This window comes from Medicago truncatula, chromosome 6 (genome assembly GCF_003473485.1).
Source record: "Medicago truncatula cultivar Jemalong A17 chromosome 6, MtrunA17r5.0-ANR, whole genome shotgun sequence".
NCBI lineage: Eukaryota > Viridiplantae > Streptophyta > Magnoliopsida > Fabales > Fabaceae > Medicago > Medicago truncatula.
The window spans coordinates 1,337,074-1,361,367 of NC_053047.1; the positions used below are offsets into that span (position 1 = coordinate 1,337,074).

At 32.0% G+C, this 24,294-nt stretch overlaps 3 protein-coding genes across 6 annotated transcripts; 2 read left to right on the forward strand and 1 right to left on the reverse strand.

Annotated features, from left to right (window-relative positions):
- Nucleotides 1-357: 357 nt before the first annotated feature.
- LOC11421793 (uncharacterized) lies at nt 358-1,272 on the forward strand. The gene has a single exon (XM_003618229.4). The coding sequence runs from the start codon at nt 374-376 to the stop codon at nt 1,229-1,231; it is 858 nt and encodes a 285-aa protein (XP_003618277.1). The 5' UTR covers nt 358-373; the 3' UTR covers nt 1,232-1,272.
- Nucleotides 1,273-7,218: 5,946 nt separating this feature from the next.
- Nucleotides 7,219-13,058, reverse strand: LOC11424090 (50S ribosomal protein L3-2, mitochondrial). The gene is made up of 6 exons (XM_003618230.4): nt 12,889-13,058; nt 11,083-11,379; nt 10,134-10,343; nt 8,509-8,610; nt 8,232-8,345; nt 7,219-7,690 (listed from the first exon to the last, which is right to left on the reverse strand). Exons 2-6 carry the CDS (start codon nt 11,365-11,367, stop codon nt 7,517-7,519), a joined length of 885 nt encoding a protein of 294 aa, XP_003618278.1. The 5' UTR covers nt 11,368-11,379; nt 12,889-13,058; the 3' UTR covers nt 7,219-7,516.
- Nucleotides 13,059-15,032: 1,974 nt separating this feature from the next.
- Nucleotides 15,033-23,011, forward strand: LOC11428425 (carbonic anhydrase, chloroplastic). Of its 4 annotated transcripts, none has more exons than XM_039835243.1 (10): nt 15,033-15,179; nt 20,122-20,180; nt 20,364-20,519; nt 20,609-20,657; nt 20,865-20,981; nt 21,255-21,308; nt 21,421-21,506; nt 21,795-21,900; nt 22,363-22,521; nt 22,808-23,011. In XM_039835243.1, the coding sequence occupies exons 2-10, from the start codon at nt 20,131-20,133 to the stop codon at nt 22,844-22,846; spliced, it is 816 nt and encodes a 271-aa protein (XP_039691177.1). In that variant the 5' UTR covers nt 15,033-15,179; nt 20,122-20,130; the 3' UTR covers nt 22,847-23,011. The 4 variants fall into 4 exon arrangements, 3 of the variants coding, with proteins under 3 accessions (XP_039691177.1, XP_003618281.2, XP_024642457.1); XM_003618233.3 differs by lacking the exon at nt 15,033-15,179 and adding an exon at nt 18,719-18,989; XR_003013361.2 differs by lacking the exon at nt 15,033-15,179 and adding an exon at nt 18,721-18,989 and having other exon boundaries at nt 22,363-22,586.
- Nucleotides 23,012-24,294: the final 1,283 nt, after the last annotated feature.

Below are 24,294 nucleotides of genomic sequence, written 5' to 3' on the forward strand. Positions count from 1 at the left end.
CACTCACATCAAATAGAAAAATAAATAAGAATAAAACTAAATGATGTTGATTGATGTAAAAATATTATTTTTTCATTTGCCCATATATCTTTCATTTAGGATTGTGACCATTAAAGAATTTACCCACTTATTTTTGCTTGGAGATGACATTTTTCTAGAATAATATCAGAAAAAGAAAGAAATGGTCATGCCGTCATCCATGATATGATAGTATGAATATTCAGTTAATACTATAATCAATTTTTTTTAATATAATTTTTAAATAAACGTTGGCTGCTCTTTCTGTCTTACACTCAACCTCGTATCCTTACTATAAATACCACAAACCAAGTCAACATTTCATAAACAAAACACAAAAACTCATAAAACAAAAATGCAAAATCAACAACAAAACGAAGAAACTTCTTCAACAATGGACTCTTTTTTGTGTCCAAGTTTCAGCGTTTACTCTTCTAATAACATAAACGACGTCGCTCAACAAGTTACTAATGAAAACGACAACTCACACTCTCAAAACGACGATTTCGAATTCGTCGCGTTTCGTAGTCACCGTCGCAATGCAGCAGACGTTTCCCCGATCTTCAATCGCGACGAGAGAAGAAACTCCGACGCGATGGACATTTCAATTTCATTGAAAAATTTGTTGATCGGAGATGAGAAACCGAAACTTAACGGCGGTGGAAGAAGAAACTCCGATGCTGCGGAGATTTTGTATTCGTTGAAGAAGCTTTTCATCGGAAATGAGAAAGAGAAATGGACTTCGTCGGAGGTGGAAGACGATCTGGATTCGATTCCGGCGGAGTCGTATTGTTTCTGGACTCCAAAATCATCATCTCTGATTGCTTCTCCGAAGACTTCTCCGATGAATTCTACGATCAAATGTAAGAAAAGCAATTCAACTGGTTCGTCTTCGAATACTTCATCTTCGCGATGGAAGTTTCTAAGCTTACTACGGCGAAGCAAAAGCGACGGAAAAGAGTCGTTGAATATGGTAACTCCAGCAAAAAAGGAGAATTTAAAGCTGAATAGCGGTGGCAATGGAAACGTTGTTGGAAAAAAGATTCCGGCGACGGAGAAGAAAACTCCGGCGACAGTGTCGGCGATGGAAGTGTTTTATGGAAGAAAGAAAGAGACGAGGGTAAAATCGTATTTACCTTATAAGAAAGAGTTAATTGGGTTTAGTGTTGGGTTTAATGCTAATGTTGGAAGAGGTTTTCCTCTTCATGTTTGATTTATTTTAATTCAAATTTTAACTATTTTTAGTCCAAAAAATGTTATAGGTTAATTTTGAGGAATTAATTTATAGTATAGAATTCAATTCTGAGGTATTATTAGGTTATTTTTGGTTTTTGATGTTAGATTTCATGTGGTGAAATAACAAAGTTTTTGTAAGTATTGAATCATGATCTATGAAAAAGATGTGTGATAATATTTTTGGATTATGATGTATTTGTCAAGGGTATTTTCTTTTTTTTATCAAGAGTCAAGGGTATTTTATTAAGCCAAAAATACATTAGTCTTTATTTAATTTAATTTAAAATTTTAAACATGCACTCATCTTTAAAAATATCGCCCTTCAAAAAAATAAAAATAAAAATATGTACACAGTTGAACAAGATATTAATGTTGGGCCGCCTAGTGATGAAGGATATTTACATAGAATGCGTGAGATTTAAGTTCAAATTCAATTCATTTATTGTAAATCAAATAGAAAAATCCATAGCTAAGTCAACTTTTATTCTTGGTTTATTACACTATGCATTTGGTTATGATCGTTGATTTTGTAGATATCTTCATTCAAAATCATGTTGAAAACTTTTTATTTATAGGTTAACTTCATCATAGTTAATCATATTTGAGACGTATCAATGATTACTTCTTTCAACTCAAACGAGTAAATCATCTAAATTTACAAAGATTTTTGATAATAGTCGTTTCTTAAAACTTCACCATCTATAATATTAATGAATCAATATATTAGCTGTAAAGTGTAATTTACTCAATCATTTTTTTCTTGTAATTTAGAATAATTTTTTTTGGTATTGATATATAACAAAGAATAGTTACTTGCTTCAAAAAAATAAACAAAGATTAAGTATGAATTTTTTTAGAGTATATGATTTTCTTCAATATGCATAATTTAAAACTTTATGTTTATATTTTATTTTGGAGAGGCTAATCAAATAGTCTACAAAATAAAATATTTGCTGGTGACATTGAAAATATTTTATTAATGATACTCGAATATTATCATTCCTTTTATATAAGTCAAAGTAATGAATTGGGACACAAGGAAAATTGACTCTAATTAATTAATGAAAATGAAAGAGAGATCGTTGACTAAGAATATAATAATCATTGTCAATATATTACTGCCTCAATTCTTTTTTTTTTTTAATTTTAATTTAAAACTGTATTCACGAAACAAATAGAACAAGAAAGTATACATTTAAAATAAAATGATTTGCAAAATGCAAAATTATGGTGCAAAATTAGTAGTAAATTATAATTAACCAAAAAAAGTGTAATATATTGGTGGATTCATCAAACCATAGCACGCAGGGTACTCAATAAATCTATAACTTCACAAATCAGACGACATATCTTAACCTTATGAAATATATTCCCCACACATAGTCCTTTAAATCTATCACAATTTGAATAGAAAAATTTAGCAAAAATTATTAAGATACTACACTGCAAGGTCAGTCACAAATAAATTAACTTAAAAAAGGAAACAATTAATTAGAAAAAAGTATGTCATTCACCAATTCCAAGTCTCAATACTTATTTGTAGGATTTCAAAACAACCATGTTATCCAAAAAAATAAAAAAAACCATGTTCACTCCATCCTAAGACAAAAGTAACAACCCTAGAACTTAATCAGTGAAGGACTCCAGTGAAAAACCCTAGAACTCAAAATACTCATTTTCGTCATCAACTAAAAGAACATGATTACATGATGAAAACCCTAGTAGGAAAAAATTCCGTTTTTTGAACTATCTCTTTAATCAGCAACCATAAATGAATCAGCAATTCAGCATCTCCAAGATCAACAACCAAATGTTTCATATCCTCAGTATGTTCATCCTCTGGTACATAGTAAGTTGGGAAAGGAAGTATAGATGGGTCAGGTTTTTCGTAGACTATTGCTTGAGAGCTTCAATCTTAGTTTAGTTGGTCATGAAAATGGTGTGTGATAACATTTGTAGATTATGATGTGTTTATCATTTTCTTAAAACAAACATATAATACTGATCTTTTAATTTAATTTTGAATTTTAAACCTGCCATTTATATTTAACTATATATCTTAAAAAATATATACACCATTGTAAATTTCAATGTGAGATCATCCAAGCTAGATATTTGTGTACATGATCATTGAATGATATATATATTAGATAGAATTTCATAATATTTATACTTCCCTTGTTTACCCGTTTACTGAGACTGAAGTTAAGGCTGCGGTGTGGGATTGTGATGGTTACAAGAGTCCGGGTCCGGATGGCATTCCTTTGGGATTTATTAAGGAATTTTGGCCGGATTTGAAAGGTGACATTATGCGGTTTGTGTTGGAATTTCATCGCAACGGTCGTCTCTCAAAAGGAATAAATAGCACCTTCATCGCTCTTATTCCAAAGATTGATTGTCCGCATCGTCTTAATGATTTTCGCCCCATTGCTCTGGTGGGCTGTTTATACAAAATTTTGGCGAAGTTGCTAGCAAACCGTTTGCATCAGGTAATGGGAACGGTAATCTCGGATACTCAGTCAGCGTTTGTAAAAGATCGCCAAATTCTTGATGGTATTCTAGTAGCTAATGAGGTGGTGGATGAGGCGCGCAAGTTGAAAAAAGAATTGTTATTGTTTAAAGTGGATTTTGAAAAAGCGTTTGACTCGGTTGATTGGGATTATCTTGATGATGTTATGGGAAAAATGGGGTTTCCAACTTTGTGGCGTAAGTGGATGAAGGAATGTGTTAGTACAACAACTGTTTCTGTTCTGGTTAATGGTAGCCCTACTGACGAGTTTTATATGCAACGGGGACTGCGTCAAGGCGATCCTCTCTCGCCTTTTCTTTTTCTTCTAGCAGCCGAAGGTTTGAATGTTCTAATGACTTCAGCAGTAAATTCAAACCTTTTTACTGGTTACTCTATAGGATTGCATACCCCCACTGTGCTTTCCCACTTGCAATTCGCTGATGACACGCTTCTGCTAGGTGTCAAGAGTTAGGCGAATGTTCGTGCCTTGCGGTCAATCCTTGTGATTTTTGAGAATATGTCTGGCTTAAAGGTAAACTACAACAAGAGCCTGTTGGTTGGTATTAACATTGTTGTATCTTGGTTACAGGAAGCCGCTTCTATTTTGTCTTGTAAACTTGGTAAAACTCCATTTATATATTTGGGGTTGCCCATTGGTGGTGATGCTAGACGTCTCTGTTTTTGGGATCCGGTTTTAGAGCGTCTAAGATCTAGATTGTCGGAATGGAAAAGTAGAAATTTATCTTACGATGGTCGCTTGATTCTCCTTAAGTCCGTCCTGTCTTCACTGCCTGTCTACGTCCTTTCTTTTTTCAGAGCTCCAGCAGGTATAATCTCTTCCATTGAATCTATTTTAATTAATTTTTTTTGGGGTGGGAGTGAGGATCATAGAAAAATTGCCTGGGTAGACTGGAATACTATTTGCATGAATAAGGGGGCTGGTGGATTGGGGGTAAGGAGATTACTTGAGTTTAATATTGCTCTTCTTGGTAAATGGTGTTGGAGGTGTTTAGTGGATAGGGAGGGTTTATGGTTTAGGGTGTTGTCCTCTCGATATGGGGAGCAAGGTGGTCGGTTGAAGGAGGGGGGCATGACAGGTTCAGCTTGGTGGAGGGAGATAATTAAAATTCAAAATGGAGTAGATGTGGAAGGTGGTAGTTGGTTCGAAGAAAGTATCTCAAAACGTTTAGGCAATGGCTTAAATACTTTCTTTTGGTCGGATTGTTGGTTAGGGACAGAGTCGTTCTTGGTGAAATTTAGAAGGTTGTATGATTTATCGATTCATAAGGATCTGTCAGTGGGAGAGATGAACATTTTGGGTTGGGGTGAAAATGGAGAGGCTTGGAGGTGGAGGCGACGTTTGTTAGCTTGGGAGGAGGAATTGGTAGTGGAGATTAGGAATTTACTTACTAATGTTACTTTGCAGGATACTGAATCAGATGTTTGACTTTGGCGGCCCAACATTGGTGATGGGTACACTGTTTGTGGTGTATATCAAATGCTCTTGCGGCAGGAGATGCACAGTTATGACGTTGTTTCGGATGCTCCGTGGCATAAGAGTGCTCCTTTGAAAGTCTCTATTTGTGCGTGGCGTCTTCTCCACAATAGATGGCCAACAAAGGATAACTTGGTGCGACGAGGTGTTATTTCTTATGATTCTCAATTATGTGTTACATGTTGTGGACAAAATGAAACAATAGACCACTTAATTATTCATTGTCCTATTTTTGGTGCTCTCTGGCAACAAATTAAAACTTGGATTGGTGTGTTTTCTGTGGATCCTCATCAGGTTTTGGACCATTATTATCAGTTTGTTTATTCATCAGGTGGTTATGCTCCAAGAAGGTATTTTCTTCATTTGATTTGGCTTTGTGGTATTTGGGTTCTTTGGAATGAAAGAAATAATAGATTATTTGTCAACACAACTAAAACAACAGAGCAACTTCTTGAGAAGGTTAAGATTACATCTCTCAAATGGTTGAAAGCAAAAAATGTGTGTTTTCCTTTTGGTTATCATTTGTGGTGACAGCGCCCCCTTGCTTGTTTAAGGATTGGCTGATGTATTATTCGTCCATATCTTTTGTGGTTTGATTGGAACTATTTTGTAACCTTGTTTTGTCTCCTTTGGCACTCCTTGTGCTAGGGAACAAAACTCTTTGTTAATATATCTCATTTTGGCTTGTTAAAAAAAAAAATTATACTTCCGTCGAGCTTTTCACTCAAAGAATACGTCAAGGACTACAAGCATAATCTCCACATCAGATTTCCGCCTACATGTTATTGCGTTGGGAGAGAAATGATAGTTCAGAGTAGAGAGAGTAATATAGGAGAGAAATAGGGAGAACGTCTTGGTGACTTCCCTCCACAAAGTTAGAAAATCTCAATCTTATGTTTTAAGGATTCTGTTTTCTTTTTTAATGTTCAAAAGGGTCATTAAGTTTTATAGCATATGGCAAGAGTTATGTTGATGCAGAAAAATATTATTTATAAGCTGTAGATTTATGTTGGTAATTGCAAAATGTGGATTTAAGTTTTTGAGTTGTTGCAGATTTTGCCATAGAAGGTCATGTTAAGTTAATCTTTCAATCGCAAGCAAACTACCCAAGTTTAATTTAAATAAGGGTTAATGGTGATTTACCCCCTGTAATATAGGTCATTTTTTGTTTTCCCTCCTGTAAAATATTTTTTTTGATTTACCCCCTGTAAAATATTTTTTTTTTGGAATACCCCGTAATAGTTTTTGATTTACCCCTTGTAAAATTTTTTTTTTTTGGAATACCCCGTAATAGGTCATAAAAAAACAACTTTATTTTTTTTTTTTAGAATTTTTTCGTTTTTTTATGACCTATTAGGGGGTATTCTAAAAAAAATATATTTTACAAGGGGGTAAATAAAATAAAAAAATTTACAGGGAGAAAACAAAAAATGACCTATATTACAGGGGAGTAAAGCACCATTAACCCTTTAAATAATTGGATAGCCATTAAAAAAATATTAATAAATAATGGGATAATGCATTTTACTTTCTTATTTGTAATTGGGCATGGTTATTTTGTTCAGTTTTAGTGTCACTGGAATTCCAAAGTTAGAGAACAAGGACCTGTTTGGAAATAGAGCTTATTTGCAGCTTATAGGACAAGAGCTTATCCTCACTTCTCTTGATAAGCGCGCATATGTATAAGCTTGGAAAGTGGAAGACCTTAATTTCAAGTTCAGAACAGTAGAAATTAGGTAAAGTAACTCATATCTGCTAATGCAAACAGAAGAACTTCAAGTGTTAAAGATTTGTGGAAATGAATGTAAGGAGCACACTGTGAAACACTGGCAAATGCAAAGCAACTCTCCACAAATTAAGACTAGAACCGTAAATAAATAGGTTGGTGTTTTTTCATCAATCATTTTCATATAGACCGCGGGAGAGACCACGGCTGCGGAGGATCATCGTACCAGATAAATTAGCTCCATGAAGGAAACAATTATACTACAAGAAAGCATCAGCCATTAACTAATTCCAAGTCTCAACACTTATTTGTAGGATTTCAAAACAACCATGTTCACCCAATCCTAATTCATAATTGTTGAATGTCACAAGTATCGCTAGAACTTAACCAGTGAAGGACTCAAGTGAAAAATAATCCTAGGAATGTCGTTCCTCAAAATTCTTATTTTTGCCATATCTAAATTCAAATAAAAGAACATAATTGATTACATGAAGAAAATCCTACGAAAAAATCCATTTTATGAACTATCTCTTTAATCAACAACCATAAATGGATCAACATCTCCAAGATCAGCAATCAAAGGTTCCATATCATCAGTATCTTCATCTTCTGGCACAAAGTAAGTTGGGAAAGGAAGTATAGATGTGTCAGGTTTTTCATAGACTGCATCTTTTATAAAAACAAAGTTCCCTGTAGCTCCTGGGACCTGCATTGTGCACATCATACAAAGAGAAATAAGCAGTCAGAGATAAAGATGAGATTCCAAATATTGTTGCCAGTTAATGGATAATTAAGCTATTAAAATAGATAGAGAACTATTAATTACCTAACCACCATCGATCTCTTAATGATATAATTACTTAACCACCATCAATCTCTTAATGATATAATTACTCCCAAGTTTTAGACAAACAGAGTTTCTTAGCTCATACAAACATACAAGTTTCTGTACTAGCAGTACTGCAAGTGTGAATTAAGTGGAATTCAAATTTAATACAAATTCATAGACAAGTGTCCGAGGCCATTTTTTTTGTCTAAACCCTCTTATTTCCTAGAGGAAAAGGACACTGATCATCCGGAGTTCGGCAAAAGGAAGTTCATTAACCATACATTAATAATAAGTATATAAAAAAAATTACCTGGCCTATAGTTCCAGTTTTATAAATTAATAAGATAGTTCCTGCCCTATAGTTCCAGTTTTATAAATTAATGTGAATAATAATAAGTATATGAAAACAAACAATTACCTGGCCTTTCACCCACATCAAATTTCTTGCTGGGTCGATTTTGTAGACCCATACATTTTTTACTGTTCTTTGCTTCCCGCCCATTCTCCCTGGCATCTTTTTACCTTTAAAAACCTGAACAGTGAGGAAAAAATATATTATCATAACAACTTGAGAAACATAAAAGTAAAGAAAATAAACTTTTACAGTCCGTCAATCTAACATATTTTCAATATATACAAATACAGAAAGCTGTATTAATTAAGAAAGAATACTAATCTTAAGGACTCTATCGTACCCTACAAGGACCAAGCATTCCTGTAGAACCCATGGTTCTCTCTGTTTTCGAATTCCCGTGGGATGCTGGACCTCCTTTAAAATTGTGCCGATCTATCACACCCTGAAAACAGAAAAGATAATTTAAATTAACACCCGTGTAACTGAAAAGACATAGATCTGTAAAAAATGGTAGTATCATGTTATTGCCTGATTAATTCAATGGAAGGTTTCAACATCAAACAGAGAAGTATCCGCAGTCATACATGGATTTTACAATTAAAATAAGAAAACAGAAACAGAAAAATAAACAATAAAGCACCCCTTAGAAAGCATGCAAACGTACATTTAGTTTTTCAAATTTCCAGAGAGGTCAAGTAAAATGGGACGAGAGAAAAGAATAAAGCTGCACCATTGCCTTAACTTGTACATGCAAGATGAAAGTTGAAACTACTGAACACCGATGATTGTGCAGAAATAAATAAATTGTGAAACAAAACAATTAAGTGTGTGTTTGGTTCAGCGGTGGAGAAAATTGATTTTGATAGAATCGAGTTTGATAAAATTGATTTTGGTTAAAAGTGAGTTGAATGCGAATTGATTTATGTTCGGATACATTGACTTAGAATTGATTCTTAAAAATTAATGTTGTTTGGATAGTTTGACCCAAAATTGATTTTGAATGCATAATTACCAAAATGGGTATTAATATCTATTTAAAATTAGATTTCATTTCTATATTATATAATTATTCAAATTTATGTTGCATTATCAATTTAATTATTTGTAGATTAGTAAAACTTCTAAAATAAAATGCAGATTAAGTTGATAGTTTAATTTGAGTTAGGTATATTATATTAATTTTCTTAAACATATTAATTAACAAATTTTCTTAAACATATTAAAAAATAAAATAATAACAAATGTTTTCAAACGGTTTTTTCTTGAAATAATTAAATACAAATCCAATTCCATCTTCTTCTCAAAGAAAGAGAGAGAACGTTGAGGTTTGCAGGGTAACATGAAGGCTGAAACAGGGTTGAGAAAAGAATTTGAGCAACGAAAAAATTCATCACTTTGGCTGTGTTGTATACAACTTTGTAGGAAAATGAAAAAGAATATCATGGGTAATTTGGGAAAATACATCAGCCACCAAAAATTGAATTCCAAAATTGCTTTTGAGTTGCTGCAAAAGCTCCAATTTGTGGTTTCTGGTAGACGTGAGTTTGGGGGGTTAAATCACGTTTTGTTGAATCACTTTTGCAGTTACCCAAACACCACAAAAATAGCAAAACTGCTTTTGAGTGCTCCAGACTCACGTTTGTACCCACAAAACGGGTAACCAAACAAGCACTAACCCAATTTTAAACAATGACATATAATACATGTTTGAATCTACCAACTTATTATTGTTCTGACCAATTGGTGTAATTCATTTTAATCTTACAAATACAAATTTAATAAATTCTTCGACGGAATAATAACTAATCATGTCAACAAACAAACAAAGAACACAATGCATTCAACTCAACTATTATTATACAGACACATGCAGGAACAAATACTACATACTCAATGTAAGAGAGAGATTATTATTTATAAGGAAAAGGAGATGAGAAATAAATAGTGTGAGGTAAAGAAAAATACCTGAAAACCTTTTCCTTTAGTGATTCCTGTGATGTCAACATACTGGCCGGGAACAAAATGGCGAACATTAAGCGATGTACCAACAGGAAGAAGTGCATCCTCGGTCACTCGAAACTCTTGGAGCTTCCTCTTCATTGGAACTCCTTGAGCCCTAAAATGACCCACTTCAGGCTTTGTCAAGTGTTTCTCCTTCTTCTGTCCACAACCAATCTAACTAAAACAAAGTATCAAACATGTCTATAATTAGATACATATTTAACTTCATATACATATATATATATATATATATATATATATATATAGAGAGAGAGAGAGAGAGAGAGAGAGAGAAGACAATTCAAGTTATTGTACGAGTAACTCTGAGCTGAATTACTCCACTTAATAATCCATAACTCATTCATTATAAACATTGAATTTCACCAGCCGAATATTATCTCCATATTGTGTTTTTTTTTACTGTATTATTTCACCAATCTAACCTAATATTACCACTATATTATGTTAATGATCAAGCACACAGAGTTCCATATAAATCCAAAATTTGTCTAACAGTTGATATTTACTTACATTTAAAAAAAAAAATATTATATGTTCATTTGGAGTGATTTAATGAATTACCAAACAGTTTTAATTTCTTCCAAAAACTTGTATAGTAGATTGGATAGCTGGAATTCAATGTTTATAATAAGTCACTTAAGTGGAGCAACTAAACTAAAGGTGCTCCTGTGGTAACTGAAGTTACTCCATGAGTAACTATGAGCTGAGTTACTCAGCTTAATAACTCATTACAAACATTGAATTCAAACAATCCAATCAACTACACAAATTTTCGAAAGAAATTAAGACTGCATTAGCTTAAGTTATTCCACGAGTAACTCTGAACTGAATTAATCCACATTAAACTCATTAGAAACATTGAATTTGATCCTGAGAATGAAGCAGAACGCACCTGGAGAGAACAATAACCTTCCTTCTCTGGAGTTTTGACCTGAGAGACAATGTTGTCATCAACCCAAAGGATAGAAATTGGAATTCTAGCACCCCATTTATCCCAATGTGCAGTCATTCCACATTTTACAGCTACAAGACCAGTTCGTCGTGAATTCGGTGTCATCACACTAGGTTTTGCTTCAATTGTCCGTATAGTCTCCACATCCGAACTAAAAAATCGTGGCAGCGATGCCACGGGGAATTGTCGAAGGCGAGAAACTACACCTCTCGAAAATGCCAGCATGGCAAAGGAAACCTATGTATATATGACATTAGACAAACCTAACTATTAAAAACAGCTCCAAATGAAATGATTTCATTTTCATATGAAAAAAAAACTGTACAAGATGAAATTAAACAATCAAACATCGAAATAATAAAAAACAGCGGGTAAAACACCAAACTTGTCCCTGACTTTGTAGGATGCTCTCAAATGGATCTCATAGATTATGAATATCTCAAAAAAGTCATTGACTCCATTAAACTGTCAAATTGACCCACATGTTTAACTGCTTACTATCAATTAGGTCCTTATATTTCAACCACTTACTATCAATTTGATCCTTATATTTAACCACTTAATATCAATTTAGTCCCTCCCTGATTGTCAAAAGGACTAGAATGAGCAAAATTCGACAGAATCAATGACATTTATGAAATATTCGTATTCTTAATGACATATTTGAGAGCATCCTACAATGTCAGGGAGAAACTATGCGCTTTACTCCCAAAACAACTCAAAATTGCACGATTTCATATTAAAATGAATTAAGAAAAGCTGTCCAAGATGAAACTATACAAACATAACATCAAAATATTCAAAAACAGCTGCAAATTGCACAATATCCTTTTGATATGAATTAAGAAAGAGTATACTAAAAAAATCCATCTCTGACTTTGCAGAGTGCTTTCAAATAGGTCCCTACAATTATGAATATCTCAAAAAGGTCATTGATTCTTTCAAATTTGACTCGTTTTAGTCTTCCTGATAGTCGAGAGGGACCGAATTGATAATAAGCTGTTAGATATAATGACCTGATTGTGCATTAAGTAGTTAAACATGGGAACCAACTCGACAATTTAATATAGTCAGAGACTTTTCTGAGATATTCATAATCAGATGAACTTATTCGAAAAATTATACAAGATGAAATTAAAGAAATCTAATCTAATCTAATCCCATGATAACAAGCGTTCATTAATTAAATGATCCCTATAAATATCCATAATTTTGGTTTAAGTCCCTACAAGAAAAGAATATCGCATTTTTTAATCCGGGTTACATTTTCCTTTACCATTTCTAGGACCAACAACACTGACTAAAAATCTTACGGAGACTAAAAAAGCTGACGAAAAACATTTTATAGAATAAGTCAAGCGCGGATACGGACACCGGCACCAACACCCCGACACCGCTAATAGTTTGAGAAAATTACATAATGTAATTACAAGTGTCGGTGTCGGGCACGTCATGTGTCCGACACCAGAACACGCCTAACCCGAGAAGTGTCGCTCCATAGAATAGAACTAAAAAGTGCAATTTTTTTTTTGGTAAGGACTAAAAACGAAACAAACTAGATATTTATAGAGACTATTAACTTAATTAACCCTGATAATAATTATAATAAAAGGTTCCAAATTGCATGATATTCATTTTGATATGAATGAGTAAAAGTTGTATAAGATTGAAATTATGCTCAAAATTGTAGGGTTTCATTTTGAAATGAATTAAGAAAATGCTACGAAGATGAATTGTGCGATTAACCTGCGACGAAGCACGAATACAATGATGAGAACTGGATGAAGATGGAAGAGAGGAGGTTGAACGGTGAGGATGCAGGAAAACGGATGGCGGTTGCGGCCGGTCCTACGGCGGTTCGAGATCAGCAGCGAGACTCAGCTTCTCAGTGACTGATTGACTGTGTTTTGGAATTTTTGAAAGAGAATGAAGATAGGTATGGGCTCATTGGGCCGGGTCATGATGGGTTCAAGTTTAAACCGATTCATAAATATCACAGAAAAAGTGAGTATTATTATTATTAAATGTGTTTGAATGTTTTTTTTATGAAAATTAGTTGGATTTTGGATTGATTTTTCATAATTGAACCGATCAGCAAAAAGTCTAACCTGCCATAAATTAGACCTAACTACTCAGAGATCCAACAAGAAAAAGCCTACCCTTAGGCATCAAATCATCTCTGCTTGAAGACATAGGGTGTGTTTGTTTCAAGTTTACCAAATTTATTCCTAGGAATAACATTCTTTGGAATATAAAGATGAGAATTTTATTCCAAGGAATTTAGGAAAAATATGTTTGGTTAGCTTTATAATATTCCTAGGAACCATAAAAATAGGGATTATAATAGGTAAACTATTTATGAATTTATTCCCATCTTCATGGGAACTTTATTCCCACCCTTTTCCTTGGGAAATTTTTCTATTCCCAGGAACATTTTATACCTGGGAATAAAATAAAGTAAACTTGTAACAAACATAGGCATATACATTCCAATCATTTTATTCCCGGGAATCAACAATTATAACTTGAAACAAACACACCCATATAATTACCTAACAACTCATAATAGCTACATTCATGGACGTCATTCATAATGACTTCTCATCATTACTAAGTCTCCTCGATCCTATATAATGGACTCTTGACAAGCTCATAATGTATGTATCTCTATACACTCTGCCTCCACTCTTACTCGTATGCTGACTTGAGCGTCGGAGCAATTGTAGGTACAACACCCTTTTCTCCTCAACGGGGTTGCGGCCACCACATCCTTGAAGTACCGCCATCAACGATCGAAGCACTTACTTCCGTCAATTATAAGTTAATAAAATTAAATTGAAATGTAAAAAGAGAGGAATCAAGTGATGGTAAAAAAGAAATTGAAAAAAAGGAATCAAGTGATACTCGGCTTCACATAGTAAAGGAAAAATGGGCCATAAAAAGTGGAAGATAACTACAAATTTAAGCCCAAATTATTCAACATGGATGATCCTTGTGCTTAAGAGTGAGAAAATTGCATTTCTGACTTTCAAAATTTCCTAATAACACATGGAAATGTCTAAAATACCTTCAGTGATAGTTAACTACCGCTGATTTATAACTAAAAAACTGATGATAGTTAACTACCGCTGAATTTTTTGGTCATTTCCATTTGTTATCAAGAACTTTTGAAAGTCAGAAAAGCAAGCTTCTAAGAGTGATTATCTCACTAATTACTCGTTGTCTATCTCCTTGAAATTAATCATCCACTACAAAGAATAAAAAATTGGTAGAGTTTACTCACACAAGAAATAAAAGACAGATATTCTATTAACCTTAGTATACCTTTGTACTATTGAAATTAGCCAAAAATTGAAAAAGCTTATGTTTTTTGTAACAAGTACAAGTATGCCAACAACTTTAGGGGGCTTGGTTTGATTATTAATAATAACAAACAACTATAAAAGACAAAATATTTGGTAGTATAATCCCTTCTCTATTTACATATCTTCTTCTAGTAAATGCTCCATTTTTATTTTATTTTTGGTACAAAGATTAAAATACCTTTATTTTTTTTCAAAAACTAAACTAGATCTCATTGTTAAAGAGTAAAATATCTTACTCATGTGTCAAAGCCACATACTTTGACCAAAATGAAATCTTAACAATGGCAATGATATTACACATGTGGCAGTATACCACATATTTCGACACAATTTCAGTTACACTTGCACAAGTAGCTATGATGCCACTAAAAGGACAAAAAAATGTTGACATAACTTCAACATTATGCACATTGAATGTTGTCATCAAAATCAAATGCCACTTTTGCATCTGTGTAATATAATAACCATAGTTGTTCATCACTCATTACAAAATCCAACACCAAAATTTTCTTCTTTGCTAGCTCAAATCTTTCAACCAATCTCTTCAGAAACCAAAATCTTCCAATTTATTAATCTTTTCAATTTGGCTTGCTTCTTGATTATCACAATGACAATAAATCATTTCATTAGTGGTGACTGGTCACTGATTTTGGTGCAGCCTCGTGTGAGAGTGTATGTTTTTCTCTATCTCTCTACCTTAATTAGTCTAATATGGTCACTGATTTTTGGGTATAAAAGTCTAGTTAAATCACACAACACTATAATAATTGTTGTAGTATAAATTATTTGAGTTCAAATAGAATCTATGAACGATGTATATGTTTTTTTTTTTAGAGACGTTAGTCTATCAAGTAGATCACATTCGCAGGAACACTTCGATTTAGTAAGAAAAAGATAGAGACAACACACACGATATTTTTTTTTTTTGTTGGTATTTACACATGATTAATTTACTCAATGATCATATTTTATTTCTTCACAAAGTGATCAAGTTCAATTGGTGCTTCTTTAAAAAAAAAGTTCAATAGGAGCTTAATTTGTATAATAATTATATACAAATAAGATTTCCATCCTATCATAATTGTAATACTATTTTTTTTATTAGCTTGTAATATTATTTATTAAAACAAGTTTACACACATTATTATATAACTATATAGTGATGTATAATTGGACATCATTGTAAAATTTACACCATTAATAGTATATTGTTTTTAAGAGGTAATAGTATATAGGGTTAATAGGTCTTTACCTCTGTAAAAAATTTATTTTGATTCACTCCTGTAAAATATTTTTGTTTTGATTTACCCCCTAATAGGTCAAACAAAAACCAATTTTATTTTATTTTTTCAAGAAATTTTCGTTTTTGTTTGGCCTATTAGGGGGGTAAATCGAAACAAAAGTATTTAACAGGTGTGAATCAAAATAAAAAATTTACAGGGGAAAAATCGGAAATCACCTATATTACAAGGATAAAGACCTATTAACCTAGTATATATATTGCTAATAACCTCGTGATGTAGTAAGTCAACATAAAACATTATGATTTGTAATTTGTGCTTATAAAGAGGAATTCTTATCTCTCTCACTCACTCAATATTTTTATTTTTTTTCTTTCTTATCATATATTTTCCCAATTAATTATTTTTGCACAAAATAACATGGTTCATGTGATTTTTTTTTTTTAAGAAACACGGTTCATATGATGCAAATTAATTGGACATTCCATTCTCCAACATCATTCTAATGTATGTATCACTAAATTTATGTGATCTAAATGTAAACTTATGGAAAAAAACTGTGCGGTTTTTGATATACATGTCCAAAAAATGAGAAATTTTTAGTAACAGAGACGGGGAAAAACAATTGTCAAATCATTTAATAATAATGTTAGTTAAATATGGCAGAAATATAAATTTGTGGATATATGAAACTACTTGTTCGTGGATATATAGGCTCAACACAACATTGTCTCTCAGAGAAAAAAAAGAAGTGGCAACAAATAGATAGATAATAGAGCAAGAGCCACAAATTTGAAGCTTCAAGGATAGGATTTTATCTTTAATAACATCCATTGCTTTTCTTCTCCATAACGTATGATATATGAACCATTGGTTCCAACGGATAGAAGTTACTGTTATTTAATTATTTTCAATATTTCCTTCTTGGATCTTCAACTTAAATAGTGCAAAAATAAATTGGGTACTATAGTTATATTCAATTTCATCCTTGAGAGGCTATTAAAAAAAAATTAGGCTTTTATTTTTTGTCAAATGATTTTAATATAAAACGGCAAAGTTTCCAACCATAACACATTTATGTGCATCATTAATTTTATTTTTTTTGACAAAATGTGCATCATTAATATTATTTTCTCCAAGGGTACAATATTTTCAATCGAAGTTATCTTGAACTTGCTATTGTTGACAAAATGACATATTTGTGATTATATACAAAATACCTTCATTAGAATTTGTACTAGGTTGTCAACAATTGATTGGTCAAAGTAGTGAGGGATTTGGTCTCCTTAAGCATATGGTTAGGGGTTCGGTTTCTGACTCATGCATATGAAAAAAATTCCCTTGAAAAAGGAGAATCCATTTTACGTATCACACATGTTCCCTGACAGAGATTAATCAATGCTAAACGATGGTGGACACTTCGTACTAATATCATAATAAAATAAAAAAATTTGTAATAAGTTCAACTTCAATGTAAAGAAATAAAAAAATTTATTCTCCCAATTTTCAAGTTTACATATCAGAATATCAACCAAGCAAAAATACATGATATTTCCTTTTACTTGGTGAATTGTTGGATCATTCTGTATCAATCAACCACATTGAAGCTTCATGTATAAGACAAGATCAACGATATTCAAAGAAGAAACACAGAACGATCTAATTATTCACCAAGTAAAAGGATACGTCTGTTAATATTGCATCAAAGTAAAAACATCACAATTGATATATGATAAAACAGTAAATATGTGATGAAATATGATTTTTTTTTTTTTTGTAAAATAAGATATAGTTAGTAACATTCTTGTTCATAAAAAGATATAGTTAGTAACATAATTGAACATAGATTAATACTATGTTATAAATGGAATTAGTCCTCCTAAGTTGTAGGAAAAACATAGAATATTGAACTTACAGTTACTGCAATAGAACAATATACCATATGTTTTGTCCCTTTCAGTTGGGAGAAAAGTGGTTGCATTTTCACCTACGTGGCAAACCGGCATTGAGTGCATTATATCTCAATACACAAATTCAAAGGGACAAGACAACCTTATACCCTACATCATCAATAACCTCTTAACCACCTTGGAATTCACTACCACATATTCTTTTTTCAGATATTGAAATTTTCATAAGAAATAACGTGAATCTCATAGATAATATCTACACAGTAACACAACGGTATGGCCCATATACATTGTAACACAACGAAATGGTCAATTTACATTGTAGCACAATGGTATGGTCCATATACACCAATGTATGTTAAGCACTCAAAAATATAATTTTTAATGAATTGAAAAATATAGCAATTAAATCTTGTATGAGAATTTAGTGTTCGACACGTCCGGAATAGAATTACCTTATGTGGAGAGAACATTTGAGTAAAAGAATATAAGAAAAGTTTAGATTAAGGAAATAGCTCGATGCTAATGTAGGAAACCATTGATAAACTCAATGAGTTCGAGAATTATATTCTTACCCCGCCTCAAAAGGACTAATGAGAAATCAAACCATTAAGATAAGAAGTCATATACAAGCAATGTCATACGTTAATGAGAAACGTTGTTTTGATACGTACAATTTTGATATATTTGTAACTCGTATGTTGCAGAAGATAAAACTAGGAGAAATACAGATAAAACATACGATGTCAGATGTAATATCTATATTTTAATGTTCAAATAACATAATTGTACTTTAATATTTCAACCACTTGGGGGTTATAACAATTTACATTTTGTGTGTGTAAATAAGATGATAGATTTGTGAAGGTAAATTGAGAAAACATAGAACAAAAGGTAAATGACAAGAAGAAGGCAATCCAAAGGGACCTTAAGGTTATGGTCATTCTCTTGTAGTTAATCTCCAACATTCAAACCTCATCTAAAAAGATAGGAATGAAGCTCTCCTTAGCTTAACTTTCGTTTTCATTATCTACCTTTGGTTACATTAAAATGGGGATACCCAATTGGTCATGGAACACATCATCATATAGCTATATAGCATTGTGATTTGAGTCTTCATTGTCACAATGTCTACCTCTTCCATAAACGGCTTTAGTCTCTCTTCTTTGTCCCCTACAAAAACTTCTATTAAAAAAGTTACATTGAGACCTATTGTTTCTGCATCTCTTAACTCTTCTTCTTCTTCCTCTTCCACTTCTAACTTCCCTTCTCTTATTCAAGACAAGCCTGTTTTTGCTTCATCTTCTTCTCCTATCATCACCCCAGTTTTGGTATATACACTAAAATTTATACACTTTGGAATTTAAATTATATTTGTTGAATTCTTCTAATGTCATGTATTGGATTGAAATACTTCTTATACACTCATGTTGATACATTTCTTTTGCAATTAAAATAATGCCTTGTTCATTTGTTCAACTATGCTATAAAGAGAAATTTAGAGTTAAATAGTTTACTATAACATGCAATTTGTGATAGCACATTATAACATTGTTTGATTCTTAGATAAAGTGGGACATATATCTATATGTCATGGCACTTCTAAGGATATATTTGATTATTTTGTGTGACATAATTTGGTTGTGTCTTTGGCTAATGGTCCCCTAATGGCAAATCTTTGTCTTTGCCAAATGTATATAGTTAACTACCTTTTATTGAGAAAAGGATTTAGCTATTTTTCTAGTTGTGTTTTTTTTTTTTTTTTTTTTTAAAAAAAAAAAAATTTCTTGTATTTCAAAATTGTAAGAAACCCAAAATTCTATTTGTACTTTTGGATCAAAATGTGTGTTTTAGATGACATGCATTAATTATAGTTTTCACGTGGAACTCCATTTGATCTTTCTTTAGCAATCTATCAAATTGGTAAGTTTAGTTAGGTTTGAGGGACAAATGTATGGCACGAATTTATTCTTGTTATTACATGTGTCACCAACCAGCACCATATAAATAACCAAAAAAATTTATTAGAAAAAAAATAGTATACCAAAATTAAAACTATATATTAGGTGAATTTGCTTTGTATAGGGGACCAGGGAAGTGTGTGATTGATTAGTTAAACGATTCTATAAAGTAGCAAAATCCAAACTACATAGAAGAAAAGGTCCATTCAAAACTAGTTTTTTTTCTAAATTAGCACTAAATTAATCTCAACACATACAAAAATTAAGTATACCATATCAAATTTGAACTTTTCTCAGACCTTATAGTATTTATTTACTTGGTGGAATTCTAAATATCATTGTGCTAATCTTTTCCATATTTTTCATATGTACCATAAAGACTAAAATTTCATTAAATGTTTATTAGAAAGTCAAAAAATCACTTTTCATTATTTCTCATTTCTTTTTAACATTGACTTATAATTATTTCTTTCAACTAACATTTTTTTTTTAATTATTCAAGAGAGAAGAAATGGGAAAGGGCTATGATGAAGCTATTGAAGAACTCCAAAAATTGTTGAGGTAAATCTCAAACAACTTCTCCTATTAGAATTATATACACAATATTAATTCATTCATCTATTTTTTACACCGTCAATCGTTCATAATTATCAGATCATTAAAATAACCTAACTTCAACGATAATTATTTCTAAAATCTCATATACGCAATATCTTATCTTATCTTATAATCTTTCAAATATAGGGAGAAGACTGAATTGAAAGCCACAGCAGCTGAAAAGGTTGAGCAAATTACAGCTCAGCTAGGAACAACAGCATCAGCTGATGGTGTTCCAACATCTGATCAAGCCTCAGAGAGGATCAAAACTGGTTTCCTTCACTTCAAGAAAGAGAAATATGAGTTAGTCACTAAACTCAATTTAATTACTTATATCTTTAATTTCTTGTAGCTTAAGCTTTCTCATTCAATTTTATTAATTTTTTCCACAGCACAAAACCAGCTTTGTATGGTGAACTTGCCAAAGGCCAAGCCCCCCCGGTATGCAAATAATTAGTCGATGTAGTGATCGATATATATATATATATATATATATATATATATATATATATATATATATATATAGAGAGAGAGAGAGAGAGAGAGAGAGAGACCGAATCCTCGAAATTATTGACCAAATATAAATTCATTTCTAAATCGGAAGCAACGATAAACTAAATTTACATCTCCTTTGTTTACTTGTTTCAGTTTATGGTGTTTGCATGCTCAGACTCAAGAGTCTGCCCATCTCATGTGCTAGACTTCCAGCCAGGAGAAGCTTTTGTGGTCAGAAATGTTGCTAACATGGTTCCACCATATGACCAGGTTTGTTTTCAATTATACACAAAAAACAATGCATCATTTTGATATAGATGTCTCTATGGACTCAAACACGGACACGATACCGATACATGTACACCGTGGTAATACTTTAAGAAAGTAAAAGTGATCAAATGTAAAATGATTCTATTTCATATTGGTATCCGACATATATTCAATCTGAAGTGTCAGTATTACATAGATTTTTTCAATACAAATTATACTCAAATTAAAAAAGGTAATTTCTTTGTTTGACTATATATGCTTAATTTGTAACAGGCAAAATATGCTGGAACTGGATCTGCAATTGAGTATGCTGTTCTGCATCTCAAGGTATAGTACTACAAGATAAATGAACTACACACTTTCATCTATAGTATGAAAATTGATAAACTGTAAAAAAAAAAAACAAAAATTAACTCAACAATTTTTTATTTTTCTATAGGTTTCCAACATTGTGGTCATTGGACACAGTGCTTGTGGTGGTATTAAGGGGCTTTTGTCTTTTCCATTTGATGGAGCCTACTCCACGTAAGTCATTTTTTTACTTTACCTATTTGAATATTTTGGGCATGTCCCTCTACTTAGTGCATGATTGGATTAACGGTACCTATGACAAAACTGCGGTTTTGTTGAATTTTAAAAAGTAGTTTTTGTTAAAGTCGCAATAATAGACTGTAATTCTTCCACAATCACCATCAATCCAAGTATAAATAGACATTGACAAATTTTTGGACAAAGTTCAACCTAATTAATGTCAAGGAAGAGAGAAAATAATCACTAGTAATAATCTTCCACCCTTTATTTTGTTGTGTGCAGTGATTTCATTGAGGAGTGGGTCAAAATTGGTTTACCTGCAAAGGCAAAGGTGAAGGCAAAGCATGGAGATGCACCTTTTGGAGAGCTATGCACACACTGTGAGAAGGTATGAGAGAAGAGTACAAACCAATTCACAAGCAATAAACTTATGTCAACAACACACTCTTTTATCGGTTGAAATCCATATGAACTTCACAAAATTTATGTGGAACTACATAATTTAACATAATCCATTTGAATTTCAACTATCAGAAGAGTGTGTGTTGGAAAGATTACGTTGCTAGCACTTCTCGAATGTTAAAATCCAGATTAGTGCGAATATCAACAAATTTTGTACACTCTTTCGAACACTCTTTATTTTTTATAAAAGTAAATGCTCAAAAGCGATCTCTAACATTTTCTTTCAAACACTATATTATTAGTCTAATTTCATATAGGACTCATCAGATATGAATTTCAACAAATAGTCGAGTGTTAGAGAATATGTTGCAGACAGTGATGATATAAAATGATCGGCAAGAAACATTTTTTAGTGAATCTTACAAGTTAAAATTTGAATTATGTGCAGGAAGCTGTGAATGTTTCTCTTGGAAACCTTCTAACCTACCCATTTGTGAGAGAGGGATTGGTGAACAAAACATTGGCACTAAAAGGAGGATACTATGACTTTGTGAAAGGATCTTTTGAGCTTTGGGGACTTGAATTTGGCCTTTCTTCAACTTTCTCCGTATGAACATCAACCATATATCAATGACCACATCTTGATTACCTAAGTATTCTCCTCTCTAAAATGTACTATATGTAATTACCCTTGTTAATTAATTATAAGCTAAATTCCAAAATAAATAAATGTAGATGGAAATTATATATTCTCCATCAATCATTTTTACATAGCTCCAAATTATATTATAATAATGTTACTTTTGTTGCATATATAAGTAAATAAACAAGTTAAGAGCAAAGTGTAATTTATGGTGTTTCACTTTCACCACTAAATTTTTGTTGTTTGTTAGGTAAAAGATGTGGCCACGGTTCTACATTGGAAGCTATAATCTCATGGTTAGAGGTCGTGTGTCTGCAATGAAGAGGCCTATAAACTTTCATCATATGATATATTATATATATGAGAAACTATGAACTTGGATTATGTACGTATGTATGTATTAATATGATGTATCTCATCTTAAATAAGATTTTGAATTCCTTTTGAAGCAAAACTTTCAATATATGCATGGCATCATCAGCTATATTCCTATAAAAGTTAGAGTAAATAGTCAATTTCCCTCCTAAAATTGTAAGTTTCATCAATTATCCCTTTGAAATTAACAAAACTTCAATTACCCCCCTGAAATTTCACAACGTTAGTCAATTTACCCCCTCCGTCAAATTTTTCTGTTAGCGAACATGACGTTTTGCAAATACCCCATGAAGTTTTGCACTTATGTGCAAAATGCCCCCCAAACTTAAAAATTTATATTATTTTTTTCATAAAAACAAACAATTAATAGTTAAATATTAAAACTAACTATTAATTTTGGAATTTGGAAAAACTACATGCATATATACATCAAAATAGGCTCCAAAATGGGGAAAAATATGTATTTTTTAAAGTGACAATAATGGGATGATTTGTGGATTAATATTGAGGGTTGTGTAGTTTAAATGGTTTGAGCAAATTGTTGAAGGAGTTAAAAGACTAAGATGGTGAAGGAGAAAATATAAATTTAAATCTGATTATTAATTTGTTTATAAACCTCTAAAAATAATAATTTGTCTATTAGAAATAACCATTATTGTCACTTTAAAAATACACATTTTTCCCTATTTTGATGTATATATGTATGTAGTTTTTCCAAACTCCAAAATTAATAGTTAGCTTTAATATTTAACTATTAATTATTTGTTTTTAAGAAAAAAATAATATAAATTTTTAAGTTTGGGGGCATTTTGCACATAAGTGCAAAACTTCAGGGGGGGTATTTGCAAAACGTCATGTTCACTAACATAAAAATTTGACGGAGGGGGTAAATTGACTAACGTTGTGAAATTTCAGAGGGGTAATTGAATTTTTGTTAATTTCAGGGGGGTAATTGATTAAACTTACAATTTCAGGGGGGAAATTGACTATTTACTCATAAAAGTTAATTAAATTATAGCTAATAACCACCCCCTCAATCAAAGAAAAAAAAACAATGATCTTGTTCTTCTTTCTTCCAACAACGAAGCTACTTCTTTCTTTTTATCAACCCCTCTTGCGTTCCCTTCCGGCCTCCATCTCTCAGCCGCGCACCGCTACACACACCGGTAACCACCACAAATCTAACATACATCTATTCTTTATACCCCCTGTTCTCCTTTTTGGACAATAATTCAATGCTATCATTCATCCAATTTGTATAATCACTTAATCAATCAATTTAGAAAACTATTTCAAATAATCACAATAATATTATCTTTTTCGCATAATTTTGTTTTTATTTTATTAGGGGCATATTTGTAT